The sequence below is a fragment of the Leguminivora glycinivorella genome, chromosome 4, assembly GCF_023078275.1.
Source record: "Leguminivora glycinivorella isolate SPB_JAAS2020 chromosome 4, LegGlyc_1.1, whole genome shotgun sequence".
NCBI classification, from domain to species: domain Eukaryota; kingdom Metazoa; phylum Arthropoda; class Insecta; order Lepidoptera; family Tortricidae; genus Leguminivora; species Leguminivora glycinivorella.
The window spans coordinates 26,174,403-26,190,785 of NC_062974.1; the positions used below are offsets into that span (position 1 = coordinate 26,174,403).

At 42.2% G+C, this 16,383-nt stretch overlaps 2 protein-coding genes across 3 annotated transcripts in view; one reads left to right on the plus strand and one right to left on the minus strand.

Moving 5' to 3' along the window:
• The window catches only part of LOC125225558 (serine/threonine-protein kinase 3), a 32,544-nt gene extending 16,650 nt beyond the window's left edge, over positions 1–15,894 (minus strand). Inside the window, exons 1-5 of the mRNA XM_048129316.1 lie at positions 15,193–15,894; positions 4,247–4,349; positions 3,665–3,823; positions 3,032–3,259; positions 1,591–1,799 (exon numbers count right to left, since the gene is read on the minus strand). Coding sequence (XP_047985273.1) covers positions 1,591–1,799; positions 3,032–3,259; positions 3,665–3,823; positions 4,247–4,349; positions 15,193–15,320 — 827 coding nt within the window. The 5' untranslated portion in view covers positions 15,321–15,894. The remainder of the gene's footprint in view (positions 1–1,590; positions 1,800–3,031; positions 3,260–3,664; positions 3,824–4,246; positions 4,350–15,192) is intronic.
• On the plus strand, positions 4,910–10,108 carry LOC125225280. Of its 2 annotated transcripts, none has more exons than XM_048128906.1 (2): positions 4,910–5,234; positions 9,237–10,108. In XM_048128906.1, the coding sequence occupies exons 1-2, from the start codon at positions 4,941–4,943 to the stop codon at positions 9,876–9,878; spliced, it is 936 nt and encodes a 311-aa protein (XP_047984863.1). In that variant the 5' UTR covers positions 4,910–4,940; the 3' UTR covers positions 9,879–10,108. The 2 variants fall into 2 exon arrangements, with proteins under 2 accessions (XP_047984863.1, XP_047984864.1); XM_048128907.1 differs by having other exon boundaries at positions 4,910–5,228; positions 9,231–10,108.
• Positions 15,895–16,383: the final 489 nt, after the last annotated feature.

Consider the following 16,383-nt stretch of genomic DNA (forward strand, 5'->3'; position numbering starts at 1 on the left):
TTTATACACTAAGTTGGTTATGGCATGAACGATTTTTTTCCTAAGCAGATAAGAAGTTAACGTTATTAGCATCAACAAGAATGTTATACTTAAATGCAATTTAGACCCAGATTTTTAAAACATTTTTGTTATGAATTGTGCGTCTTTGTATTTAATGTCATTGCAGTAGCTTGTACTTATCAACTTATAATATAAATAAAACATAAAAAAAATGAATTAAAAAAGCTGTAATATCTACGACCTACGTATGCGACGACTGAGATTTGAACCCGTGACCTGTGGCTTGTAAGTCTAACGATAATCGCCGGGGCTATACCTGGCCGTGACATATGGGTCGAAATTAGACTTTGCATAGCTTTCGCGTGTTTGTAACAAGCGTTGCTTCAACGATTCTGAAGAATGGAAGAATACATTTCACAAGATGACGGAGATCTGTCAAATGGTAGAAGAGAAAAACGTGAGATAGATGTATCTACTGACAAGTATATACTCTTTTCGACGACTGTCAAATCGCATGCCTAAAATAAATATGTAATTTTTTAAATTACTTTAGACTTTATTATCGGTGGGAAACGTCTGTTTTTAATCTACCTAAAATATTACTTATGTAGAAATAGGCATGTAATGAGGAGGAACACTCAAAGGATACGACAGATGGCGCCACCCTATTAGTCCGTGAGACGTGAGAGCGAGAAGCTGATAATTTTTTTTTCTCTCTCTCACACATATGAATGACAGTGACATGCCTAGACTCTTGCATAGGCGCCGCCTGGCGGGGTAAAATGTCAGTGTGCCTCCTCATTTACATAGAAGAACGAAGAACAGAATAAAAAGCATGAGACACGGCTCATCACCTACTCTTGGCCCAGCTCACTGGCGTGGTAACACTGCACCTACTTAATCTTTCTGGCACCTACTTAATCTTTCTGGTCTAGCCCATTGGTTGACTGGTAGAGAATGCCTTGAGGCATTAAGTCCGCCATTAGTACCTTATTTTGTTGTGCAATAAAGATTAAATAAATAAATACTGGGTGAATTCAAGTCAAGAGTGAATAGGCTGTTACTGAACCAGTGAGCTACAACCTCGGCCTTGTCGTCACTTTCCATCAGGTGCGACTAAGGTCAATCACTGGCCAGTTTATAATAAAAAAAAAAAAAAATACCTATATAAATGACAGTGACATGCCTAGACACCTAGACACTTGCACAGGCACCGACTGGAGGGACAAAATGTCAGTGTGCCTCCTCATTGAGATTGGACCCGGGGCCCATTTCTCAAAACTGAAAGTTCCAAGTTACAAGCGGAAGTCTCTTTCCAACTTGTCATATTAGACATTGACAACCGCTTGTAAATTGTAACTTGTAGCTTCGAGAAACCCGGTCTAAACAACGTAAAAAACCATTCCTCCAATAATAATTCCTAAACTTGATGAATATTATAGTACTTTATCTATTCCAATATTTCTATAATACTCATGGCCGCCATTTCCAGCTCTGTTATCCCAAGCAACCAAATGGATCACTCCATCCTACTCAGACATATAGATAAACGAATGCGAGATATATCATTACTATCATTAGCTATGTTACCTGAAGGACGGTGGAGGTTTAGTCGGTATCATGAAGATGGCTCTCATTGGATGTATGTCGCCATACGGAGGTTTGCCTTCTGCCATTTCCAGCGCGGTTATACCAAGTGACCAGATGTCAGCCACACAGTCGTAACCGATCTCTTGTATAACCTCCGGTGCCATCCAGAAAGGGGTGCCGATTACTGTGTTGCGTTTGGCCATTGTGTCCTGAAAGGAAACACAAACAGGTCTAAATTTGTTTTTCATCATGCAGAAACGTCTGCGAGCAATTTTTACATATTTTTAAATTAAAGGAAAAATTCACACCTCCGGCAGGACTCGAACCTGCGACCTTTGGCCTTCCCGGAGCCATCTCGCTTCCAACTGCGCCACGGAGGCCTGCTGGATATGTGCGAATTTATCCATGCCTTCCCTCAATTTTCAATCGCCTTAGTGCGTTTTCACATCATCCGATCCGATATCGGATATCGGACCGATAATCCATACATTACAGTCGCCATCTTGGATTTTTTCTATTGAAATCCATCCGACATCCGATATCGGATCGGATAATGTTAAAAGGGTCTTAGGGTGGCGTTATAGCAAACATCTACCCGTAAGAATAGATCTTAACAGGCAATTACATACAGGTCTATTAATTTATGGAACACACTGTATGTGTTAGTATATTTATGAAAATCTGTGAATACTCTTGGATATTCTTAGATATTGGACTGGTATTAAACTAAAGTAATTACAATGCCAGTACCCTTACAGGAAGTTCTCTGAAAATTACCCCGAAGTCAGTAGCCCTCAGTATGGAGAATTACGTCCTCTTGTTTAGATTGTAATCTGATCCTAAACTAAAACAGCCACTTAGGTACAGTGAGTTTAGTTACTCAGCGACCTCAAAGTCAGCCACATTGGCATGACTCAGTATTGAAAGGGATATCCCCCGCCGTGATTGCGAGGTGGATTTTACCTAGGGTATTTTTGTGACACTCTTGTTCACCGTAGATGTCGCACCGATATTATGCTACAGTGGGTGGCAACATTTACCTAAATGTAAAGGATTCCTGCATTGATGTCTCGGTGGATCTTGCGTCTTCGATGCAGGTACTCCAAACCCTTGAGCGTGTCACACAGTATGGTCGCTAGTCATCCTCGAAGAGTTTTTTCGTAGATTGTATAGAGATCCTAGAGAAATTACAAGACTAAATTGTCCTTACAGTAAGTTGTCCAGCGACTCCAAAGTCAGCCAGTTTGGCATGTCCTTCAGTGTTGAGGAGTATATTCCCCGCTCTGATATCACGGTGGATCTTGCGTCTTCTATGCAGGTACTTCAGACCCTTCAGCGTGTCACACAGTGTGGTCGCTATTTCATACTCGAAGAGGGTCTTCTTGTAGAATCTTCTCTATAAAGTTTCTAAAAATATTTAAGACTAAAGAACTGTACTTACTGTAAGTTGTCCAGCGACTCCAAAGTCAGCCAGTTTGGCGTGACCTTCAGTGTTGAGGAGTATATTCCCCGCTTTGATGTCTCGGTGGATCTTGCGTCTTCTGTGCAGGTATTCCAGCCCCTTGAGCGTGTCACACAGTATGGTCGCTATTTCATCCTCTGATAAGGTCTTCTTTCGAAGCCTCATGATGTCTGATACGGAGCCTGCACCGCAGTATTCCATTACGATCTGGACCGTATATAATAGTCTAATTAGGGCATTTAAAATATGGATTTAGACTTTTATGAAATCTTTTTTTAACGTCCTTAATGTAATGCGGTAAAGGGGAATAATGTTGGCAACCGACTTAATGAAAAAAATTTCAGTTTTAAGTGAAATTGGTCAAATACGAGTAAGCACTTAGAAAGTAAGCTAGAGTATCCAGGGAATCGTTGACGAAATATAAAGTGAGCTGTTCTGACAAGATCGGTTCACTTTATACGTATTTCGTTAACATTTAGACTATCTATTCTTGAAGTAGCTGCCATAGTATTTGATGATGTAGGGCCTGTCGCATTAGTGAATGATGCGGACCCCCCTGTATCCAATTTGCATGAAGAACAAATACAGACTACTCGATAGAGAATCAGTTACCCAGAGGTCGGTATTCTTGAAATAGCTGCCATAGTATTTGACGACGTAAGGACTGTCGCACTGCTGCATGATGCTGATCTCTTTGATGATCTCCTGCAGGTCAGTGTCCACCGGCACTTGTTTGATGGCCAGGACCTGCCCGCTTTCTTTGTGGAGTGCCTGGAATTATTTAGGTAACGGTTTAGTTTAAAGAGGATAAGCTTTTCAATCGGAGGTTTTGCTAATGAAAGGCCACATATGATATGAACCTCGGACTGTAGATTGGAAACCAGAATTGAACGTGTAAAAAGAGCTGTGATCATGTCCATTTCTAGAAGCCAGAAACAACCGACTAATGATATTTTTAAATAGCTAAAGAGTGTGTTATGTACAAACAGCAAAATCCTTATCTAACCATCGGTAGACTTTATATGTCCTTGTAATAAGGATTACAAATGTACTGCTAACAGTGGTGAAGGTACGAGAACATATAGGAACATTTTCTTTTCTGTAAGAACTAGAGAATTTGGTTCCTGTGCAAATAGAGGGTTTTCCTTTTGCCTAGGTAACAGGAAAAGCTAGGCATGAAGTAAATCAAAATACCTTATAAACGCTTCCATAGGACCCCTCTCCAAGCTTGCAGATGATATCGAACACCTCCTCAGGCTGCCGAGTGAGACTCTCCTCTGAGAGTTTCTTCAACTCACTGAAACAAAACAAACACAAACTTATACGCAAATTGGAAGATAAAGATAGATGGTTTTCTCGCACATAACGCCAACATTGTTAAGTAGCTGGATATTTGTGGTCTGCAGTAAGGTATACCTACGAATGAAAAATCGGAATAACGGACATGTAAGCATAGATGGATACTGATCACTGACTGATAAAACTGCTTCTGTCTGCGCCAGCAATTTTATTTGGGTACCTATAACTTCTAAATTGTATACAATAACATTTCCAATATTTTTATCTTACCGAAAGCAATAATTTTCATCGCATATGGTGACTAAAATACCTTGTACCTATTTTAAATCCTCATTTCCAAGTTTCGAAATATTCCATATTTTTGCAAACTTGGATATGTAGTATTGTAAATATTTAATGTATGTATGATAACGTTGTATCAGCAAGGCCAAATTATGCAACGCAAGTTTAGAGTTTAAATTAAACAATTTCACTTTCGGACGTCTGGGCTTCAGATATAATAACAAAACTTGACCTTAGTTAAGCGCTTTTGGACAGTAGCTAGTGCGGTTTCGGCCTTTGGAGAAGACAGTGGTCCATAAGTCCAGCTATGAAGTTCCTAATAGGAGTGGCGCTGCTGAATGCAGTGTTCACCGTCGCCAATGCCATCACCGACTGCACCGTCTGTCTCAACGGCCAGTGCCACGCCTCGGCCGGTTTCTACGATGGCATAAACAAGATCTCCACGTCTCACATGGTTATAGACTTCAACTCCAACATTCTCTACCACTACAACGAAGGCATCAACGCCATCAACTTGGACACCAACACCATGACACCTATCCCCATGCAAGGTAAAGGAAACTACTTAGCCGTCGACCAAGACACTGGAGACCTCTATTATGCGTAGCCACGCTCCCAGTAGCGCCTCGCACCGCTCGACGACTTCGGGACTGGAAAGGAGGTTCGAGTTCCTATCGAGCCAATTGGTGAGCCAGCTCAACGATATTTTAGCTACCCACGTGGGCGAGTCGAACACTACAGGGATGCCGCCCCCGCCCGCCGCACAGGCGACCGAAGCGGACGCCGCATCCACGCCGGCCGCCTACGGGGCGCCACCGACCTCGACGGTGCCGCCCGCCCCGGCGGCGCCACCGCCCGGCCTAGCTCGGTCCGCGGCTCCTCCGCTGCCGATTTATATGCTAGCGCCCACCGTACCGCCGCCCGCGCCGGCGACCCCCGCGCCGCCGCTGTCCACAGCGGCGCCCTTGCTGTCCGACGTGGGCCCGTGTGCTGCGATGCCGGCATTTCCGGTCCGCGTGATCCCGATCGGCGCGCACGAGGGCGGGCAGGTACCCGCCGCACGGCACGAGCAGATCGCCGACCTCTCGGTATCTATCAAGGAACCGGCCATCGCTAAGGCGAAAGCGGATCGCGTCGCCAGGAGCTGCGCTCTATCGCGCCTCGACTGCCCGGAATGGAATGCGGTACGTTATGCGGATACCCAAAAGAAATATATAGCTTCTCCCGGGTTCACGGAGGTGCAGATCAACGAGGAGCTCCGCCGTTTCGAAGGCCCCTCGACCTCTCGAGGCTCTCGTGCGACACAAACGGAACGAAGCTTTGCCGCACTTTCCAATGCGATAATCGCACAAAACGAAGCGCTCAACAAAGCCCTGCAAAACTTAATGGAGTGGTCCGCCACACCGGAAGCAGAGCCTGCCGGTGCGCTCTACTGCAAGCTGAAGGACCTGTTCGACAACGAATCAGATTACAAGGTAATCTCTCACGATATCTTACAGATAGTCTCCGGGAAACGGGCCGAAGCCATAGCAGAGCGAAGATTTGACCTACTCCGTTCCATGAAGGATAAATACGTGAAGGAGGACATAGACAAGATTCCTCCGACGTCGGAATACATCTTCAACCCCGAGAAACTGAGCGCCTACGTGCAGAAGATCGGCGGCATCGAAAAGGTGGGAAAACAACCTACGCATAACTCCTTCACTCGTCAGCGCTCTCCTGCCCAGGGTTCGACTCCCAAAGACAAACCCTTTCGCCGACAGGCCTCCAATAAGCAAAAATCGGACAAAAAACCCGCCGCCGCCAAAGGGTCCCGAGACTCCGGCTCCAAGAAAAAGGGGTCGAAAGGAGACAGCTCAAGACACCGTGACACTCGTCGCCGAAGATGACTCACGAAAATTTTCAGCCGGTTGTCTTCAACACTTTCGAGGCAACTGGAAGAAATTAAAAGCCCCGGAAACCGTTCTAGATTTAATTTCATCAGTCCGAATCCCCTTTGTCAAGAAACCCCCGTTGATCTTACCTACGCTGGACGTCCTTCACAAGTTTCGCACTCCAGAGTCACCTCAAATGACAGACGAGATAGAAACCATGACACGAGAAGGAGTTCTAGAGCCTGCGCCTCTTACCCCCAGCTACATCTCGCCTCTCTTTCTGCTGCGGAAGAACAACGGGAAAGTAAGAACTATTTTCAATCTAAAGTCTCTCAACCAGTATCTGAGACCCTCACGCTTCAGGCTGTTCAATCACTGTCATATGCACAATTTTCTACAATCCGGAGACTGGCTAGCGAAATTCGACCTAAGCCAAGCATACTACCACGTGCCTATTCTGACTCAACACAGATGCTTTCTTCGGATAAGCTATCAAGGCCGACTAATGCAGATGACATGTCTCCCGTTTGGAATCTCCGTCGCCCCCAAAATATTCGCGACACTATCAAATTGGGTGGCACACTTTCTGAGATCACGTGGTCTTCGCACAGTAGTCTATCTAGACGATTTCTTAATCGCAAACCAATCGAAGAAATCACTAGCAGAGCAGGTACTACTCGCCAACTCGACCCTCGTCAACTTGGGATGGCAAGTAAACTACGAAAAATCCGTCACAAGTCCCACACAGATCATCGAGTTCCTGGGCATCACGTGGGACACGCGTCACAACACTCGATCGCTGCCGGTAAAGAAAGTAAGTTCTCTTCATCAAGACCTACGGAACTGCCTTACTTCCGAGTCACTCACACCAAAGAAGACACGAAGCCTCCTGGGCCGCCTCAACTTCGCGAGCTTCGTGGTCCACAGAGGAGGCTGCACTGTCGCAGTCTACAGCAATACCTCAGGCAGCTAGGAGTAGCCCCACGTCGCCAACCACCTCGTGTTCCAGAGGAAGTCCGGCAGGATCTCCATTGGTGGATCGACAACGTGACCCAAAAAACCCGCATTCACGAGGAGGTAAGGACAACGAACTTTATTGTCACGGACGCATCGGATCACCAGTGGGGAGCAGTCGTCAACGGAAAGCTGTTAAACGGTCAGTGGAGCCACGAACAGAAGGCTTGGCACTGCAACCTCAAAGAGCTTTTCGCAGTTTTCGCAGCATTGTCATCAGAAAGTCAACACCTAAGGAACTCCAGGGTCGTGCTACAATCAGACAACCGGACAGTTGTAGCCTACATAAAAAACGAAGGCGGGACCAGATCCCCTCCTCTCCTAATGCTGACACGAAAGCTACTGACATTAGCGGACCACCTACAAGTGAAACTGGCCCCCTACTACCTGCCAGGCCGGTACAACCCCGAGGCCGACGGACTGTCAAGAGGGCACTGCGCCCCCGAGTGGCACCTGCGCCCAGAAGCCACAGAGAAAATCTTCGCACACTGGGGCACCCCGTCCATCGACCTCTTCGCCTCCGAGAACGCCCACGTGGTATCACGGTATGTCTCAATCGACTCACTCGACTCGAACGCCTGCTATCACGACGCTTTCAGCAGCTACTGGCACTACGACCTGGCATGGATCTTCCCACCTCCCAGCCTCCTGCCACGGGTACTGCACCACCTCAACACTGCGTCAGGTCAGTTCATCGTGATAGCTCCCAAATGGAAGAGACCGTTCTGGAGGCCAGACCTGAAGAAGAGGGCAGTCACGAGGCCACTGAAAATCCACAACCTCCGGACGGCCCTAGTGGACACATCGACAAACCGCCCTCCCGCACAGATCAACGACCTGAGCATGGAGGCCTGGCTAATTTCGGGTGGGACACCGTGACGCAGGGCTGGTCGGATCAAGAGAGAAGCTTGCTGATGTCCCACTGGCGTGCCTCTACGGTAAAAACGTATACGCCAATATGGCGGAAATGGTCTCTGTGGTGCTCAAGGAACAAAATAAACTGCCAGGCGCCCCCTCCCAGCGAAGTAGCGAGATACCTGGCACACCTATTTCTATCAGATAAGTTAGCTTACAGAACGATACTCGTTCACAAATCTGTGATAAGTGCCGTGTGTGAACCTCTATCGGACTCTAAGCTTTCCTCTAACGCTCTAATTAAGAATATTTTAAAAGCTATATCAGTAGCAAAACCACCGCTTCCCAAACCCCCAGTGTGGGACGCTAGAAAGTTGATTAATTACCTTAAATTAACTAATCCTAATATAAGTAGCTTGTATGACGTATCTAGAAGAGCTGCATCTCTATTACTACTAGCATCGGGCCGGCGGGTCCATGACCTTACCCTACTTCACATTAGCGCTGAAAACTTCTCAGATAACCTTAATTCTATAACTTTACGTCCGAAATTCGGTTCCAAATCAGATAATAGTTCTTACCAACAGTCTAACTGGACTCTCTTAGAGGCTCCGGATCAAAATATAAACCCAGTATTCTGGATACGTCAACTTATAAAAATCACAGAAAACGTCAGGGGACTCTGCTCTAACTTATTCGTGTCAACCAGAGCCCCATCCAAGCCCGCCTCGCCCACGATGATTGGAGGCTGGCTAAAACGTCTCCTAGCAGACGCCGGTATCGAATCTACACCGGGTAGCTTCCGATCCGCGGTATCGTCACTAAATTGGCTAGAAAAGTATCCAATTAACGATTATTATTACAGGAATGCCAATTTTAACAACACTATCTACAAATACCACCCTAAAACTGGGCAGACTGAAGTCATTAACGTCCCTATTCCAGAAAGTAGTCCGCCTCCTCTAAACGTTTTGGTACACAACGGTTCTTTGTATTTCAACACGCATCGTGAATCAGGATATGATGTTGCAAATGGATTGAACATCTTAACAGGATCTGTGATTAAAAAAATAGCTGCTTTAGACAATTTTACTGTTAATAACATAGTGATTGACAAAAATGGAATCATTTATATCAAGTCTGGCCCTGAGATCTACAGACTGATGCCAAACGCGAATGAAGCTGTTTTATTCGTTGAAGCAAAATACTTGATAAGTGGAGACAGGAATGGTGAAGTATACTTCTTTGATCCATCAAATAGATATTTCTACAAAGTTAATGAAGATGGAGATGACTTGATCAACATTGGAGCATACGATCCTAAGAGAGATGGACGCGAGCGACCGAAACTGAAGGAGTTTATTTTTGACAAGCATGGCAATGTAATAATAAAAGACAAATGGTCGACCATGTATTACAAATCTAATCCATCAAGGTGCACTTTTACATTTGACGGGAACACAGGTCGCACTAGAATAACTAAGGTAAAACAGCGAAAATAGCTTGTGAAACTTGAAGTTCATTTAGAAAACATTTCTAGCAGTTAGACATGGAATGGAATTAGATATAGTATTTGTGCAAAGGGTGTGCCTGTGGCACCTGAACTGGACCTTATTTCTTGACAGTTGCGATACACATATGTACGATATACATATGTATGAATGAATTACCGTCAATACTCTTTTATGTAGAAATTGGTTCTTTAAGTACAATATATACTTACAGTCAGTGATATTTTTCTTTACTGATATATTTCATTGTATTATTTTAAGATATTGACAATTTAAAGTGCTTATTGATTTTATTTGAACATGCTTCAAGTACGTTATTGATTCTTGTTCGGGTTTCGCAAGCAGTTAAGACGCGAACATTTTACAGGTTTCTAAAATTTTATAATATCATTACCAACATTGCTACTTAGCTACAAAGAAACGTGTAGGTAGTGTTATAATAATAACCAACATAACCATTCATTCGGCCTTTTTCCTCAACCTTGCTACACTTTCCTGATTTATAACAAAAACAACGGGTTCATTGGCCGAATCCCAAATATCATAAATCATAACACATCGAAAACGAACCCACGCAACTTCCTACCTTACCAGTCATGTTTATAATATCAAGAACTTTATTTAAACCGCATAAAGTTACAAATTACGAAATAAATGCCAATTTTTATAAGATTTTGTGAGAGTTAGCAGAGGACCGATTCTTTTATCGCGTCACTTTAAAATGTATTCTATGTGAAACAGGTCAAGGTTCAAACGAGAATTATGTAAGATACGACGTTCATAGCAAGTAAGTTACGTGTAGGCATAATTTTTCAGTGTCAACGGCCGGCTATCACGAAGGGCCGGTCGTTCCTCAAACTAATAGTTTGTGTTACAGAGGTTACGTGATTTCATATTTACGCCTACAGCCTGGAAAAAAGAGTAGAAAGTAATAGGGGCGCCACCGTCTATGTAAACCATTATACACGTTAAACTTTCGTGAGACATATTCAAATAATTAACAAATCTACGGTTGTACTCACGTTATTATATCGCTATTGATGCGACATGTTTCGGGCCAATTCGGAGGCCCTCTTCAGGCATATAGGAGTTCACGCGGCGGCTAAACTCCGTGAACTCCGAAATGCCCCGAATTGGCCTTAAACACGTCGCAGCAATAGCGATATAATAACGTGAGTACAACCGTAGATTCATTAATTAATTATATGTAAACCATTTTGCAAATTGCAATTATTGACTTTTGTATGAGAACAGTAAGTGTTGCTAACGGTAAAAAAAAATTGAACTTTTTTTTGCTGTACGGTGGTAAGTGGTGGTGTGGTGGTGGTGGTACCTAAACTCTTTATTGTACCACCAGAAAAAATGTACAATACATCAAATATAAAAGAAAGAAGAAGGAGGAAGTACAAAGGCGATCTTATCCTTGATAGGGATATCTTCCAATTAACCTAGTAACAATCTTATTATGTAAAATCTTATATTGTTTATATACCTACTATGAACTTATGTAACCATGACAATGTATGATTAATACAATTAAAGAATATGAATATGAATAAACCTATATCCGGTGGTATTTATGTAGCTACCCTAAAAAGTCCTATGTAAGAGGCACGGGGTGAAAATTCAGGTGAAAAATTGAGAACATATGTCGCGAAGTCACATGCTGGGCTACTTATAACTATATTATAATGCATTGAAAATATTTGATTACAATTAAACAAAGGCAGGATATTAAGTGTTTTAATCTTTTGTTCCATTGTTTTGGGCTCTCGTGAGCCTGAACGGTTAAAATAGTTAGAATTTCGCACATATTATTGCCAACCGTTATAGTGTCACAATTTATAGTTTCCTTTCATTAGGTCTCATTTGGAACAATTGGAACAGACATAAAAAAATAGTAGATTATGATACAAGTGCCAAAAAAAATCGAATCGAGTGGCGACCTGTTTCAGTACATAATGGCCCTACGAAGATTCGACCTGACAAGATATGTGCAACTTTTAACCGATTTCAAAAAAAGGAATAGGTTCTCAATTCGACGGAATGTTTATTTTTTTTGTATAAAAAACTACAAAAATAATTGATTAGTTTATAATTTGGAGGTTTATTGTTTTTTGCTTTTTAGTTTCTCCGTGTTTTGTAACACGCTCATATATGCAACGGTTTTTTGCACATAGTTTTAATGTATCGCCCGCCACTGTTTTCGAACTTCCTCTTTTTCGCACTTGTATCGTAATGTGCTAGAGCAAGACAAAAAAGTATATTTTTTTCAAATAAGTACATATATCGGTCGTGATAATTGTTCCTTGAAATAACAACATTGTGGAAATTGCACATACTTAGTTACAATTTCAAAAACCACTTTGCTCAACTTATCGGGTTTCACCATTAAACCCTCGATATGTCATTTATTTTAGTTTTGAATAGTACCTATTTTATTGAAGCCACATTAGATAGATAGATAGATAGATAAAAACTTTATTGCATAAAAATATCATGACAAAAAAAAATTAAGAACTATAAGAATACAACTTAGGTCTACAGAACTAATTCCTAGCTTACTATTTGACAATTTTTTTGTAAGTTTTATCACGACACAATTAAAAAGGCGCCGACTTAGCATGATATTTATTGCTGTCGCAAGTGCCACAGCGCTGATATTGTGTCGGGACCTAGCAGGTGCGCGCGCAGATCTGTGTGGATCTACAACCAGTTACAAAACATACAAAAACAAGAGAGCGTAATGCATAACACGATCAGGAATTTCAATTTTAAATACCTACAATCTGATTACAAACTATGAAATAACAAAATATGTATGTCTAGCTATAACAGATATCATCAATACATAAAAATTAGAAACAAAAAGTCGAAAATTGAAAATTGAGAGCTTTAAGTATTTGCCTGATTTTGGACTGTTAGTAAGTATAGTACATTATAACTCTGGAATCTGGAATGCTATACAGTGACGAATATAACAGAATTTGAGGAAAACGTTCCAGATTTATATTATTATGTATCAAATACGAGGAAGCTGATTCACTATACTACGCATGTGTCGACGTAAGTACTTGTAAACTGTTTTAAAATAAATAAACAAAACTCACATATGGCGATGGCGACCCATGTCGTTATAGAAAAAATAAAACCGCCTTCAAAAATAAGCGCGTTACAAAACACGGAGAAACTAAAAAGCCAAAAATAATAAACCTTTCAATTCAGATTTCTTATCGTATTGCAATAAGCTAAACATCCAAATTATAAACAAATCAATTATTTTTGTAGTCGGTACCAGACCTGTTCGTCGCCTTGCTATTGCCTGTTTGCCCCACCCAACCATACACAGGCTGGTACCGACTCCAAAAATAATTGATTTGTTTATAATTTGGATGTTTAGCTTATTGCAATACGATAAGAAATCTGAATTGAAAGGTTTATTATTTTTGGCTTTTTAGTTTCTCCGTGTTTTGTGCTTATTTTTGAAGGCGGTTTTATTTTTTGTTAAAAAGTTTATTTATTTGTTGATTTTTAGTGGTCCCTAGTGATATTATATGTATCAGTCCGAATACATGTACAGTAGTGAAAGAATTATCCTTTAACTCCTAACCATTGAGGAGTTGACCTTCCATCATCAGCTCAGTTGATTTTTAGTGGTTCCTAGTGATATTATATGTATCAGTCCGAATACATGTACAGTAGTGAAAGAATTATCCTTTAACTCCTAACCATTGAGGAGTTGACCTTCCATCATCAGCTCAGCCACATAAAATTATTACCATCAGACGTAAATACTGGTGTACCTTTGAAAAATAGACTAAAAACATTACATGTGCCTATAACATTTGAAGAGTTCCCTCGATTTCTCCAGGATCCCATCATCAGACCCTGACTTGGTGCCAATGGGACCATCTCGGGGTTATACCGGTCCGATCAAAAAAAAAATTTTGAAAATCGGTCCACGATTCTCGGAGTTGAAGTCGGTTAAAAACATTTAGGCCACAGAGGGCATTTGTTAATGTCTACGCGAAGTCACGGGCAGAAACAGCTAATAAAGAGAGGTAAACATAACAATGGAATTATCTAGAGGTAGATATACTCAGTCAATTCAATACATTAACTTCATCAGTATAGATAGGTACAATTCACTTTCAGTGATTCAAATTTTGTGCGTGTTTTTAACTTCGATCGACGGGGTGTTATAGAACGTGTCTGTCTGTCTGCCTGTCCGCCTGTCCGTCCGTCCGTCCGTCCGTCCGTCCGTCCAATCCGTCCGTTGTTATGTCCGTCCGTTTCCGTCCGTCCGTCCGTCCGTCCGTCCGTCTGTCTGTCTGTCGCTGTGTGTTTTATTTCATGAAAAACTATGTGACGGGGGTTTTTTCGCTTTATGAGAATGACCGCTTTATGAGAATGTCGCTGTTTTTTTTTAATGGTAGTCCTAATGTTGACTTTTTGAGATATTTACTAAAGGGGTGAATTTAGAGTTTAGATGATTTAGATAATTATGAAAATGTTCTACATGGCCTAGACTACTTATCACCTACTTTCGGCTTTGCATCCTGTTACCAAGCACCCTTCTGTTCTGTTTATACAAAGTAAGAGTTACTGCGTAGAAAACTTTATTTATAAATGCACTAAGCGTTTATTGGAAGCTCTCTGACAAACTAGAAGTGAATCTAGGTACTGGTACCTGGCACAGTAACTAGTGATATCATCCGATCAATATTTTAATGTCAACAAATAGCTCAGATCAAAGTACTAGCACACCTCGGACACTGGCGATCAAATATATGAAAGAGGCGCGTTCCTAGCACACAATCTAAACTCGTGTCATTACCATGCTTGTAATGACGGACAGAGCGTCACCATAGGGGTACCTTTTGGTACGGAAGCAGGTCCGATCTAAACATGACGTGACGAAAACAAAGTTTTGTTTTCAGTTATCACCCGTGTGGTGATGGGCTACGAATTTCACCTCTCCGTTTCCTCCCGTGGGTGTCATTGGTGTTCAATTGCTGAGCTATGGACTAGCAACCTTTCACTGCGATATCACGATTTCTTTTAACCCATTAATTGATAGAGTAGCGGTTCCTCAATTCGTCATGGCTGAGGGTCGCGACAATATGAGGTCCTTATTTTGTGCACCAGATCTCTCTATTCCGCACGATTGTCTGCAGTCTTTCAGGATGTCCTTAGAGGACACTAAACTCATATATTAGGTATAATCGCATTGTTCTTTCTATGAAGTAATGTCTAGCAAGCTGTTATACTACTACTAGAGGATAGGATAGGAATCCATGCTTACCCCGGAGGCCGGTCATTGGCGTTCATCCTGTCAGCTCTCCGTTTCTTGCAGGTGTTGCAGTTCAGAGTGGGGGCTCCCCCCTCCCACACCCCTCCCTTCCAGAACACGAGGCGCCCGTCACTGTCCATGGTCCATCATCGCACATGAGGCAGTTGAGGTAGTAGGTCGTACACGTGAGTCTTCTCAAATCATGAGAAGAGTTTGGAAGTGTGTCTTGTGGGTGTACCAGGTAAACTGTGGCTGCGGAGCCACATACGACTCTTAGGGTCATCAACAATTTACACTGGAAGGCCACAGTTGCGTCTCTCAAATCTGGTGATTTTGACTGCGATTGGTTAAACTTTTTTCAAAAGTTTTCCGAACTTTGTTAGAGCAGGTGATAACAAGGTCGTAATAAGGTCGGAATTTACTATTTCACAGTCACGCATCCATAAAACGTTTACAATATTGGCAAGTTCATTGAAGCTTAAAAATAAACTGTATCCGTTCGTAGAAGCAGGATAATATAAACTTTAAACAAAAACTTTTCACTACACCAAACACAATTTATCCAGGTCACATTGCATAAAAATAAACGTCCATAAACTTATGACACATGTGGCGTTTATGTAACCAAGGCATTCAAAAGCGATTAACAAAAGTTCACTCCCGAAATATCACGTATCCTTATGGGTGGACATAACGGGTATGGGACGTCCGCTCTCCTCCCGCGTTGGAAACAGACTGGCTTTGATGTTAAAATACATTCAAACTTGGAACTGGCCATCTAGATCTGGACCGTTCAGAAATCTCATTCCATTCTCGTTCAGTTCAGTTCTAAATTTGAAATGTCCCAGGAGACTCCGCCTTGTTTACGAGTCGAGAGAAATATATTGACGGGCCGTGGGTGGTATTTGCACGCGTCGGTGACGAATATGGGAACTTTATGTTCTTTATCGGTTACACTCGGGTTGTGTGGGAATTGATATATTTTTTCAGCTGAAGCTTTTTCCTACATCTGATAACGACGATAACTCAATTTTGGTTTTCATGTCGTTTCCATCTAGATTGCATATGGATGTGATTTTGCACGTTGTTTTTCTAGTCCATTCTTTTATGAAAAGCACATTGCGATCCTCAACATTTAAAATAATAAAATTGTGCTAAAATATTAATATTTTATGAGGTAATGGTTTGTTTACATTGTTGACA

What these genes read in the sequence shown, in the direction of transcription:
- LOC125225280 (XM_048128906.1), top strand. Translation starts at nt 4,941, where the DNA reads ATGAAGTTCCTAATAGGAGTGGCGCTGCTGAATGCAGTGTTCACCGTC. An exon ending in ACACTGGAGACCTCTATTAT is followed by an intron (nt 5,235 to 9,236) that starts GCGTAGCCACGC and finishes AACGATTATTAT; the next exon opens with TACAGGAATGCCAATTTTAA.